Raw genomic sequence first — 13,489 nt, forward strand, 5'->3', positions numbered from 1 at the left:
CTTGTCCAGTTTCTTGTGGTAGCCCTTCTGATAGCTACCGATCAGTAGTTCAAGCTTTGGCCCAGGAATTTTGTTTTGCTGTGCTGGTGCTGCCAGAAATTACCACCGCACTTTCCCCTTTTCCTGCTGATGCAGAGTTAGTGGCCAATGTAGAATCATCTCCACCCATTCTAGATTGGGCACCAGCACCGTATTAGTGTTTGATGGAGCTCTTTTAAACAATATTGATTAAAAATGACAAAATTATAATGTTACTGTGCATTTTTAAGTCAAAATTGAAATAGTTAAAAGTGAATTACGAATTATATTGCAATTGTTATTGCTTTTGTAAGTGTTATTGGCTCATGCACATACAAGTTGAGAACAGTTAAGTCCTTAATGACTGTATGAATTAATTGGGTTGCAGCAATAATTCATACCATTCGTCACACACCAAACTATATGTCATGGATCAGTTCTTTGACGTAAGAGTCTATTAATGAACTTCCCCAAGTTTGCAAGTTTGGCAGGAAATCCATGTGTTCACACTATTTTAGTTACCAAACGGTTTTATTACTAAGAAGTAGCTCATTAAGAAAATAGCTTTTCTGGGCTTGACTATACAACAGCTTCACTCCCACTCCCCTTCTATTTAAAAACTCTCTTTATTTTGTCACAAGTGATCACGTCGTCTGCAATGACTTCTGCATGCATCCAAGTGAAAAAAAAGGTTCTAAATTAAACTAACAAGACAAAATCAAAAGATGAGCTGAAGGTAAACTTTCCACTGATACTAAATATAACACATATATAATACATGCCCTGTGGTTCAAATTGATACTAAAGCAGGAAGAGCGCATCTATTTAACCCTCCTGCTGCCTCCCCAACCTTTTTTTCCCTCTTTCCTTCCATCTTCAATTAGGTATCCCACTATCTGTCTCTCCATCTTTTCGCTTCATTGGGTCTGCCATTCTATTAATCTTGCTAACAGATTGCCTCTATTAATTAGTCTACATCCCCCATCTTGCATGTAATATTCAGAGGTAATTGAGATATTAGGAAGATAAGGATATTTCTGCAGTCACAATCATTTTTAATTAGCCTAAAGATTAAAAGATAGACTCGTTTCCGCCTGGCTGACGTCCAGGCTGGCGGTGCAAGGTCTTTTCCTGTAAATTCTGCTGCAAATTTAATGTGTCAGTTTCCAAGATATATCTGTTCCATTATGCCTCATACTTCACGTTGTGGAGGTAATAATGCATCTAGGCCTCCAGACAAAACAAGTTTACAGCTTGTCATCTGTGGCATATGAGATTGAATATTGTGCCTCTCAAGCATGTATAACTTACTGAACACAAGTAAAGACGATAGTAAATTCTGTTACTGTAAATCAAATGCAGTGCCTTTTCATTTTAACGTGCATTATGTGGGTCTCACTGCAGCTTCAATTAGATAATGAAAGAAATGTCCATACAGCGTGTCTGCGGTTAATTGGAAGGTCCAGGGTGCACTAAACAGACAAGATTAACAGACAGGAGTAATTACTCTGTGTGTGTGTGTGTGTGTGTGTGTGTGTGTGTGTGTGTGTGTGTGTGTGTGTGTGTGTGTGTGTGTGTGTGTGTGTGGAGCGTTGTGCAAACATATTGGCTAAATGGAATTAAACACTAGGTGTGAAACAAAGAAAATTCATTTTCCCTGCTGACACGTGGAGTACATTTTGTCTGATCTCATCACAAATGTTGTAATTCTCAAGATACACAAAGGGCCCTATTCTTTCAAAATTACCAGAGCTGACCTCGACAGGATCCTTGTACTTCGTAGCTGTGAATAACTTTGCCTCTACAAACCCCCGACCTGCCACTTCCTTTGCGAAAAGACCTCAGACGGTTTTAATGGCTTTGGTTTGTTCACTATTCCCTACAGACCAGTTACTCACTCTTAACATGTCAGAGCAGTGCCTATAGGGCGCACATAATGAAGAGAATAGAAAATTGAACATAAGACCCCAGAGCAGATCATTAAGCTGTTTCTATTATTGTACTCTGTATATAAGCAAAGCACTGTACTAGGCTTCGAGCCATCACTCCCAGTAGGATGCTCACGTTTCTATGGTTTAAGTGGTTCCCAGCGCTCACCAAGTATAAACACACCTTTTCTCACAGGGAAATGTTACTGGAAACAGGTTCACAGAGATGTTAAACCCTCTCTCTGCCTTACAACATTATTACTTTCCTTCCAATGTTCAAAACTTCCTGGGAGTTTCAGTTGCTTACAGCATTTCCATTACATACACTACTGCTTATTATGGTTGGCACAGCTGAAATTTTTTACCTGGTTCATTTTTACAAGAACACCTCCACAAGTTGCACTTTCTAAATGGCACAAAGCAGACTAAGATGAATATAGTAAAATCTAAGTTTAGCAGTCTAAGATAGCGCGTTAATTTAGCTCATGTCTGTGGCAAAGGCAGTAAAAACACAAGCACGAGAATAAAAAGAAAGCATGGTTCCAAATATCTATCGTAAACCAGTCATTAGAAGCCAAGCTTAATGATTATTACCCTATTATTAAGTACCATAAGTGTTATGTACTTAATTTGGGTGTGTAATTAAAAGGTAGAAAAACTGTGTACTGTAAGGAATTTTACTGAACCATGCAAACTCTCATTGAGGTTGGTTCACAATATGATCGGGATATTAATAAAAAAAAAAAACTTCACCCAGAGTAAAAATTCTGCCCAAATGATTTGGGGTAAATTAATGCGCACATTTTAAGAATACATCTATGATGTCACAAGCTCACTAATGTCTAAAATAAAGTCGTGACTCATTTGTACTTTCCCTGTTCACATTTGTGCAAAGAAGCAGACATTTGTGCTTCATTATTTCTGAAGTCATCACATTCTCATTTGTCTGGCCTGTAATGCTAATAAAAATAAAAGCAGAAGGTAGTCAAAAAGGTTTTTTCTTGGTTTTTTTGGTGGGGTTTTTTTTTTTTTTTTTGCATAAATGTCCACTAACTATATGCAAACAAATCCATACTATGGTGTTTAATTTCTAAAGAAAACAGTGCAGAGTTATAGTAATTGTAATAAAACTAATAACAACACATATGATATCAGAAAATGAACAACAACACTGTATTTTTATGGTCTGTTATATATGGTTATATTTTGTCTCTAAAATACTGTAAGTAATTTTAAGAGTCCTTTAAAATGCTCACAGTAAATTCTGACATTACATGGAAAACATGTATGAGATTATCGACCTTAAACACTGAGATAACTGTGATAGCTGAGCCAGCATGGTGAGGCTTGGATTTAAAAATTTAAATCTTCTGCTCCAGATTTGAAAGAAAAACTTACATTACTGGTTTTATTACCAGGTTTGATTTAGTCAATTAAAATAAAAATATACCTCAAATTAGGAATTTGTTAAGATTAGGGCGAAAATAAATCACTTTAGTAAATCAGATTCTTGTTTTTGAGTATTTGCACTTTTGATATTTAAAAAAGTCAGGAACCAATTCTGTTTTTTCTGCTGTGTCTGTCATCAATAAAACCATATCTAAGTAAGCTTTTGCTCTCAACATCATGTTAGAGCTTACTGAATATTTTTTAAAAAGTTTATTACTAAGTAAAATGCAGAAAACTCGCGCAAGAGCCTCAGGCCATTGTTTCCAAGTCTAGAGCCAAAATCCATGAGAAGATGTTGTGACAGAGAGGATCAACATATTTTAGGCTGCACTGTCATAATGAATCTGTCATTCTGAAGGAAAAACGATTTCTAAATTGAGATATTTGCATGCTCATGCATCTCAAACACACACAGTAAGGTTCACTGACATTTTATTCCGTCCTGCATTTTAATCATATTCATATTTGCATATGTTTGGGTGTGTATGTGTGTGTGTGTTTTTGTAGTCTCAGATGAAGATGAAGTCTGCGGGCGTTGTGGATGGAGGCTTGTTCACAGAGAGCTATTGTAACATCTGCAATGCCCAGCTCATCTCCGAGTCCCAGCGCACCGCTCACTATGAGGTGAGTCCATCTCCTCTGCTCAGTTTCTGAGGTATTTTCTCATATTATTCCAGAATAAACATGTGTTCAACAACTGAAGAAGACACAAAGGTTCTTATGCATAAAGCAAGCCAAAATGTTGCAACGTTTACTTCATTTTCAGGCAGATTCCTGCGTGGTACATTTTGCAAATGCCTTATTTGTACCAATTTCTGCTTGTGGCGTTCAAAATAGTGCTCATCCATTAAACATAGTATTAATGCAGCACTGTAATGCTAGTTACTTGCACAACAACAAATGTGCACACACAGTTTTTATTTTAATGTAGTATAGCTTTCAGCAGACTCTCTCAGAGTAATTTATTGGATGGCCATTCAGCCCTTGCATTATTTAACTAGAATCTAAATGTGTGTGTTTGTGCATGTGAATGTGTGCTTGCGTGAGTGTACTGCATTAAAGTTGTACTTAATTACAAGATACAATTGGGATTAACAAGCAGACTAATGAGGGTGAGGCCCTTATCTAGGCAGACTAAAGCAAGGGCAATGATGGTGTGTACGGTAGGTTTCTGCATAGATGTGCACCTACAGTACGTCATTCACTTGTCAGTAATCTATTTCTGTCCCTCCCGAGCCTGACAAAAACACACAGCCTTGAGTAGAGCAGATGAATAGGCAAGCTGAGTCATTGCATTTCATCAGTTCCAAAAGGTCTCTGTAGAGGTTAGCAGATCAAGGAGACAAGGAAACAAATCATTTGCAAGCAGGAATATTTTGAATGTTATATTCTAATCAGATTGAGGGCAAAGATGGGCAAATTTACTAGGAGCACATTTCAAAAACAAAAATAATTTCTCATTTCCGACCAAAGGAAAAAAAAATGTCAGAAGTCCCACAGTTGTTCTTCAAACATCCCTAAATGTCTCACTTAAATAATTCATGCATCCTCTTTTGAGTTGAGATAATTTATATGTATTAAATTGTTGAACTTCAGGTAGTTGCTTCAGCTTTGACTAATGAAAATGGACTTAACTAATAAACAAAATCCAGGTCAATATCAGGCTGTCTTTAGCCAATTAGGGGTGTTGCTGTTGGTCAATAGGACCATAAAATGCATTATGTTCCAGTGCTTTATCGAAGGTTAAAACCAAAGGCTGAACAAACCCAGGTGTGTGACCTGTCTGTCAACTATAAGCCCAGCATGTGCCCCTTTGTTTCAGTCACAGTCAGTGGTTCTGTCTGCTGCATCAATAAGTGAATTCTTCACCTTCTTGAGCGTCTATCCTGAGATGCTCATTTCCTTCAGCCCTTCCTTTAATTTATAGCAACTCTATCGTGACACACGTAACACATCTGTTCTCAGTCTTCACCCTCTGCTGCAATGCCAAAATATCAAAGTGCCCTCCACTCTTGTACAGGTACTTCTACTTTATCTTCCCAGGGCCTGTCAGTTCAACAACATAAACATAGCGATTAACACATGACCAGATGACCAGGTCTGGTCTCAGACTAGTAATGTCAGTTTCACTTGGTAAGAATCTGGCACATCAATCAGTATTGACCTTCCTTTACTTAAGTTGCCAGTGTTTGAGTGCTTTAGGTTTTAGCACCTTATATGAAAGGTTTTAACTTTTAGCTTTGTGTGTTAGGGCATTGAGGGCCATTGCACTAGCTCTTCTTTTATCTTCAGTTTCATTTGTCACACACTTAAGCATTTGATTGTAAAGGTTATAAGAAAGATATATTTAAGCACTTCATTAAGTCCCTTTAAGTAAGCCTCTTTTTCTCAGTTCCCCTTCCACTTTTTTTCACATTGCAGTGTCTTTTGCATGTCTGACTACTTTTTTTTGACCACATGCTCCTCCATCACCAGCACCAGCCATCATGGTCTTTTTCTTGGTTTCATTCTTTTTCATAGCCTTTTCCCCTCCGCTTTGTGTGTGCCAGAGGGGAAATTTCCATCAGCTGCCACTGACACTGACAAGTATGTCCTTTTTATTGGATTTGAATAGAGACAACTCTAGCATTATCTTGGCACATTTTTATTCTTCCGTAGCATAAGACAGTGTATGTGTGATGGCTTTATTCACTGTTTGATGAGACACTTCTCTAATTGTGAGCCAATCAATACTGCTTTCCATTTTGAGATGTCCTACATGTGATTCAAAACACTTTTCAAAGATTCACAGATTCAAGATTCTTTTGCTTACACATATACAGTGTTGGGCAATTTACTTTGAAAAAGTAATTAATTGGCTTCCAAATTTCATCAAAATATATTAACTTATTTTTCAGAAAGTACGTAATCCTTTCCATTTCCATACACTGTGTCAAGGAGTTTATCCAAGCGCCAATAGCAGGAGGAACTGATGTTTTCCAATTTATTGCAATCATACGTTTTGCCTGTAATGTACAATAATCCATAAACTTAATTTGATAGGTTGTTAATTTAATATTTTTAGGATACACTTGTAGTAGCATCATTTCTACATCCAAAGTGATCTTTTTATTTAAAATTTGGTTTATTTTGTTCATCACCTCCTGCCAAAAGGCACAAACAATTCTACATTCCCATATACAATGAAAAAATGTTCCACGGGCTTCTCCACATTTAAAACATGTATCTGGTATTCTATTATTATATTTATTCAGTTTCACCGGTGTTACATATGTTTGCATGATCCAATTGTATTGTAGTAATTTTAAGTTACTGTTAATCGATTGTTTTTGTGCTTTTAAGCAAATTAACTTCCATGTCTCCTCAGAAATATTAATATTTAGGTCCTTTCTCCAAGCTTCCAACTTAGAAACTGATGTTTCTGAAGAGGCAGAAACAATCCAATTATAAAATGTTGAAATTAAGCCTTTATTACCACCTTTTTTCACCATAAACTCCTCTAGCTTACTTAACTGGGGAAAATTAAGGGATTTATTTTGCATAGATGAAATAAAGCTTCTAATTTGTAAATACTTAAAAAAGTGTTTTTGGGGGATTTGAAATTTTGAGACTAAATCCTCAAATGAGACCATTACTCCATCACAAAACAGATCACCCACTTTCTTAACACCTTTTACTGCCCAATCCTGAAACCCTGCATCCAACTTTCCTGGTACAAATAAGGCATTTCCCCAGATGGGGCTAAACTGAGAGAGATTGTTCTTAATATTCATCATTTCTTTTATTGTAAACCAGACTTCAATCATGTTTTGAACTATAGGATTATTTGTTTCTTTCTTTAACTGTTTGGATGAAAAATAAAATCTTATTGTCCTTAATTGAATAGCCAAATAGTACCAGTAAAAGTTGGGGCATTTCAACCCCCCTGTATCAAAGGGAAGGTACAACAAAGACAAACGAATACGAGGCTGCTTCTTGTTCCAGATAAACTCTCTGATTAGTGATGTTAATTTAGTAAATAATCCAGCAGGAGGAGCCAGTGGGACATTTTGAAACATATACAACAGTCTAGGTAATACATTCATTTTAAGAACACTTATCCTTCCAATAATAGATAGTGGTAGACTTATCCAACGCTCCAAATCTTTGGAAATTTTCTATAGTATTATATTATAGTTAAGTACCACCACATCTTTTAATGAAGGAACTATTTTAATACCTAGATAGATGAATTCAGAGTTAACAGTAAAGCCAGATACATTCTGATTTACGTTTTGATTGTACCCTTGATTAAGTAACATTAATGATGATTTTGTTACATTAACTTTATACCCTGAGAAAACCCCAAACTGATCTAATAAATCCTTTACAGCGGGCACAGAATTTTTTAATTGCTTTAAAAATATTATGATATCATCAGCAAATAAAGCAATTCTATGTTCCTTTCTACCAATCCTAACACCTTGTATCTGTCCACTGTTTCTAACAGCTATTGCCAGAGGTTCAATAGCTAAAAGGAATAAAAGTGGAGATAAGGGTGAACCCTGCGGGCACCCTCTTTTAATATCAAATTGTTCAGAGATTATCTCATTTGTCTTAACCTGAGCCACAGAGTGACAATGTAATAGCTTGATCCAATGCAGAAATACCTTTCCAAACCCAAATCTAACAATGACATCAAAAAGATATGACCGCTCAATTCTATCAAAAGCCTTCTCCGCGTCAAGCGAAAGAATGGCTGTATCGTCCTGCTCACTTTGATTATGAAGAATGTTTAAAACTCATCTTACATTATGAAAACCCTGTCTATGTTTAACAAATCCATTTTGATCATCCCCTATAATAACTGGAAGAATACTTTCTAATCTTTTAGCAAAAATTTTACAAATAATTTTAGTGTCTGTATTGATTAAGCTTATAGGACGCATATTTTCACACTTATTATTTAGTTTTCCAGGTTTAGGAAGCAGTATTATCAGGGACTTCCTTAATGAGTCAGTAAGATTGCCATTATTAAAACATTCTATATACATATCTAAGAGGGGCTGTGCTAATTTATCTTTAAAATATTTGTAAAGGTCAATTGGCAATCCATCTGGACCAGCTGTTTTGCCAGCATTTAAGGAGTTTATTGCATCTATAATTTCATGTATACTAATTTGCCTATCAACATTTACTTTGTCTTTTTCTGAAATTTTTGGTATTTCAAGTTTATCTAGAAATAAAGATTGCATTCTAGTTACATTATTGAGTTCAGAGTTATATAGCGTTTCATAAAATCTTTTAAATGCATTATTTATCTCTAATGGGTCTACTATAGTATTACCATTTGAATTTTCTAATTTTGTAATTGCCTTTTCAGATTCCATCAAATTTGGAAGCCATTTAAAAAAAATTTAAAAGTAGTAAATATAGAACAACTTATGTAGGAGAGTGGAGTAGGAGGAAATTGTTTAGCATGTGCATGCTATTTTTTATTGTTTATTCCTATTGATTATATTTTCTTATTTCTTTTTTTGTTTTGTTTTTTTTTCTTGAATTATGTATAAATGCCACATATGGTACAATTGTATATATATTTCATGTGAGCTTGTTCTTTTTTTTCTTTGTTCGGAAGAGAGCAGAGTGGGAGGTGAGGGTGGGGGAAAAGGGTTTCTATTACAACAGCATATTATTGGAAACTACCTTTGTATGTTGTTGGAAAAGAAAAAGTAATTAATTATAGTTACTAGTTACTTCTTCAAAAAAGTAACTGAGTTAGTAACTGAGTTACAAGATTCTAAAAGTAATTAATTACTTGAAAAGTAACTATTACTTTACTTTAAAAAAAAAATGTTTAACCCTCCTGGCTCCAGGGTATAATTGGCCATTTTTAACCATTTTTGATTTTCCCTCCACATTTTACCTCTAAAAACTATTTACTTTGCCTTGTTTGGTATCATTCTTTTCAGCACAACCTCACGTTTCTGAATTTACAGTTATGTTTTCATTTTGACATACTGCCTTAACACAATTGATCTGAAATCAGACAAAAAACATAAAATCCGAGTAGTAAAAGTTATAGTTTTTTAACAATCACAAACATGTTTATTGAATCATAACTTTAAATGCAAATATAAATTTTACAATTTTAAAATCATATGCACAAGTTTTGCAAACAACAAAGTTATTTGCAGCTATTTACCTTTTACCCTCTTTTTTTATAACCATTTCAAACTATTTATTTAACAATCAGGTATTCTGCATTCAATGTGTACGTACTCACTCTCTCTCTCTCTTTCTCTCTCCCTCTCTCTCGCCATCACTCATAAAACTTCCCCCTCTTCCTAAACAACCAAATGTCATGTTGCCATATCATTTTTGATTGGTCGACATGGTGCATTTTTCCACCAACATCAGAAACTAAGTTTTTTTGTTTTGTTTTTTTATTTTTTGCTCATAAGGAGAGAGCGCTTGCTAGCGCTGTCCTTAGATGTTAGACGAGACGAAACTGTTGAGGAAAAAACGCCGCATTTATATTGTTTATCATCTACACCACGTGGCCTATCAACACAATTTAAAAAACTGGTATATATCACCTTGTTGCCTTGTCATCTTGAAGTGGTCATGTGATTGGCTTACCGCGACTACTTTAATCTTCCTCAGTCAAACAGCAGCACTCATGCGATTGTTTTGCCCCCTGAGCTCCAGGTGTTGTGCCAAAAAGTGATCGTGATTATCTACCGCAGGAGCACGCACAGCTGCTTAAAGCTGTAGCGCCCAGATTACTTACGTAGACAGCTACTTCCGTGCAACTGATATAAGATGCGGTAAGCTGAAGACAGCTTCAACCTTCTGTTTGTTGAAAAAAAGTAACGCGACCGCATTTTCTTGTTAGTAACGGTAACGGCGTTGTAACGCTAGGAATCATAATTAGTTAGATTACTCGTTACTGAAAAAAGTAACGCCGCTAGTAACACCGCTACTTGTAACGCCGTAATTCCCATCACTACACATATATAACTGTGCCATGCCTAACATTGCAAGTTCTACCATGGAATGGCCAAAGCATCTCTGACATATCAGGACATGAATATAAGACCTGGGAATGTCCTTTGCTGTCTGGCACTGGCACAGTTAGTTGCAGAATGGGCCTCCATCGATTAGGCTTGTTCAGGCACATCACAAGTGTTCTCAGCCCAGATTAGGATCTGTGGAGTTTGGAAGCTGGATCAACATCTGGGGCTTATCATCTTCCATAAACCATTCCAATTAGTTTTTCCAGAGTGGTAGGAAGGTTTTTAAGTGTTCTGGTGGCACAGTGCTTCTCTGCAACTATGTTTACTTTAGTGGTTTCAACCTTGGGGCTGATTTCTGCCCATGTCACTCCTGGCCATAACACAGCTCTAAATGCCTTTGTGGGAGACATTTTTATGTAGCTGTCTCCAGCCCTGTCTATCTCCTCCAACTTGATTTTACACTCAGAGAAACAGGGGAAGACAACACAGAGAGACATGGATAGTCCATTAGAGAAGGGCGAGCACGGAGGGTCAGTGCAGGGTAACCATGGTGACATGAGGTCCTGCTTTTAGCCCATATCCCAAAGCCATCAACTACATGACCATTTATACACCTATGAACACAAGACACACACACAGGCACTGACAAAATTCATCAACAGTAGTCTGACAAGTGAAGAGACGTGAGTTCGTGGTCGGGTTCTTTTCCTCAGGGCCAAGAATCCAATCAAAGCACTGGAGCATCAACTACAATGCCTTGTCATTTACTTTCATATCATATGGATATGATGTCATATAGAAAGGTTTGGCAGATAAAAGCATTTGACAAATATTTTTTGCTTTGATCTAATCACATTAATCTCTCATTAATCCAAAAATTCCCCATTTTTTGTTCTTGACGCATTTCATTATCACCGTCTTTACTTGTGTGCCTGCACTTGGTTGAACAATCTGTGTTTGCTGCATATGGAGTAGGAAAGGTGTAATCTTTCTGATCGTGCCAACACTGAAAAAATAATGGCAGCCCTAGAATTTATAGATAATGATATACATTATATAGTAGGAAGGAATGAAAGCCAGAGTATGGCAGTAAAATTATGTGTATGGAGGAAGATAGCAGTGTCAACCAAGATAGCATTGTCAAAACACATACACACTCTGTAATCTTTACCCTGCAGTGTTTCGGGGGATTTTCATTGTCCCGCATTAAAGTGACAGTTAGCAGCTTCAAGGACGGCTCGCTGTCCTTTCATGTAAACACCACTCTGGCTTATTATAGCTTATATTGGTTATACCCTTAAGTACAGTAATAAATGCAGACAAAGAAACACAAGCTTAGGTGTAGCGAGAATAACATATTAGTAACCAGAACAAAATAGTCAAGCGCAGCAGTAAAATCTACAGTCAATTAAGAGGTGAGTCTCAGATAATGATGGGGAGCGTGTGTGCTGCATATTCCTGCAAATTTCCACAGCAAAAGCCTTGAAATGAAAGGTTTCTTTCAACTGAAATGGCTTTTACTGTCATTTGAAATGGTTACATGACAAGCATATTTTGAATTATAACCTCCTCGTGGCTGAACATTGGCTAAAATGTCGTACGTATCATGTAATAAATTGTTTTTCTAGGGTTGTTAAATACCTGTTTACAGTTTCTTTGCTCTTGTTGTGTTTATTCGTGTTTATGCTAGTGAAGCTTTGACAGCAGGAGTGCAGTACGTAGCTTGATTGATTACTGTCCTTGTGTTAGCACAGTTGGATTTGTGTAAACTAATTCACTGCTTATTGAAAAAAATACAAGTAAATGAAATAAAAAAGTAAAAGAACCTTCGATGAATAGTGTTTTAGGAGAGAATGATTGCCTCCTACAGTATTTTATATTCAGGTTAACACAATAAAGTAAGAAGAGCAAATTGAATTGTTTTGGAGTGCGCCTTGTTTAGAGCAGAACAGAAGGAAATACAAGAAAAATGAACGCTGCAAGCAGCAGTGATCATGTCCTTGCACCATGGTGCATGTTGGGTTTATAGACAATACAGATGGACATAGGCATTTCAAGATGGTATGTTTGAAGCAGGGATTTCGGAGTGCCCCTTGTGTAGCGCTGGAACCCAGTTACGATGTGTTTCATCCATTTCATAGGCTGGTTTGCCTGCAATAATGCCAAATAATTAGCAACTCTATAAATAGAACGTAGTTCTGCAAAATCACTCATTAGGATGCTTGTTCTAATTTGCTATGACCTCAGAGTGCATCGAAAATAAAACTAATAGGCTATAAAGAGTGATATAAACTTGTTTAGAACTTACCTGAATGAAAACGTCTGGAGCACCAACAGATATTTGGAGATGGAAGAGAACTGGATATCAGCTCGTCTCACAGCTGCTATCCAGACTAGACGCCTTCTTTTGGTAACATCTGATACAAGAGCTGCCTCATGTTGCTTCCAGGTGGGGAAAGAATGAAAAGATAAAGCATTTTCAAGCTTATTCCCTTACCAGTCGTGCGATCTAACATTGCAACCGACCGCACAGCAAGTGCGAACATGAGATGTCAAAAAACGTCTAGAAACTAACTCCTCACAGCGCTTCGTTACTACGTTATTACCCTGACACTGCTCGCTGCACTACATAGATAAATGGAAAATGTTTTGCCGTTTTGTGGCGTTAGCTTCAGCCTCTTCACTCCTTTTTGTGCATCCCGCGCTTAGCTGCTGCTTCTTCAACAAATTTTGGGGGGTGGCCAGTACCCACCACCCACTTAGTAATGCCCCTGGTTGGTCTGTTGGTCAACATGGCCACAACCCTAACTCCATAGGTCAGGTGGATGACATATAAATAAAATTTGCACCACTTAGAGTTTTTAGGATGTTGAATCATGTAGGATCATGTTGCTGTATATCATGTGTTGAATAAACAATGCAAATCCTTACTACATGGTGTCTGTTGCACAAGATTGATTTACCTTTGCCCTGAGAGACTATGACAGTGACTCAGTATCAACATTTAGATATCTCCAGACCAGGTCTCTAGACACGGTTAATTTCCTTGTGCTTATGCTTGACATTAACCATGTCCACAAAACAGAAAAGCTTAGT

The 13,489-nt window shown here is 36.8% G+C and overlaps 1 protein-coding gene across 1 annotated transcript in view; it reads left to right on the top strand.

Annotated features, from left to right (window-relative positions):
* The window catches only part of LOC308388893 (zinc finger matrin-type protein 4), a 75,178-nt gene that overhangs the window by 12,544 nt on the left and 49,145 nt on the right, over positions 1-13,489 (top strand). Inside the window, exon 2 of the mRNA XM_080869864.1 lies at positions 3,903-4,019. Coding sequence (XP_080725990.1) covers positions 3,909-4,019 — 111 coding nt within the window. The 5' untranslated portion in view covers positions 3,903-3,908. The remainder of the gene's footprint in view (positions 1-3,902; positions 4,020-13,489) is intronic.

Source organism: Rhamphochromis sp. 'chilingali' (assembly GCF_963969265.1).
Source record: "Rhamphochromis sp. 'chilingali' genome assembly, chromosome: 20".
In the NCBI taxonomy this organism is placed as follows: Eukaryota; Metazoa; Chordata; class Actinopteri; order Cichliformes; family Cichlidae; genus Rhamphochromis; species Rhamphochromis sp. 'chilingali'.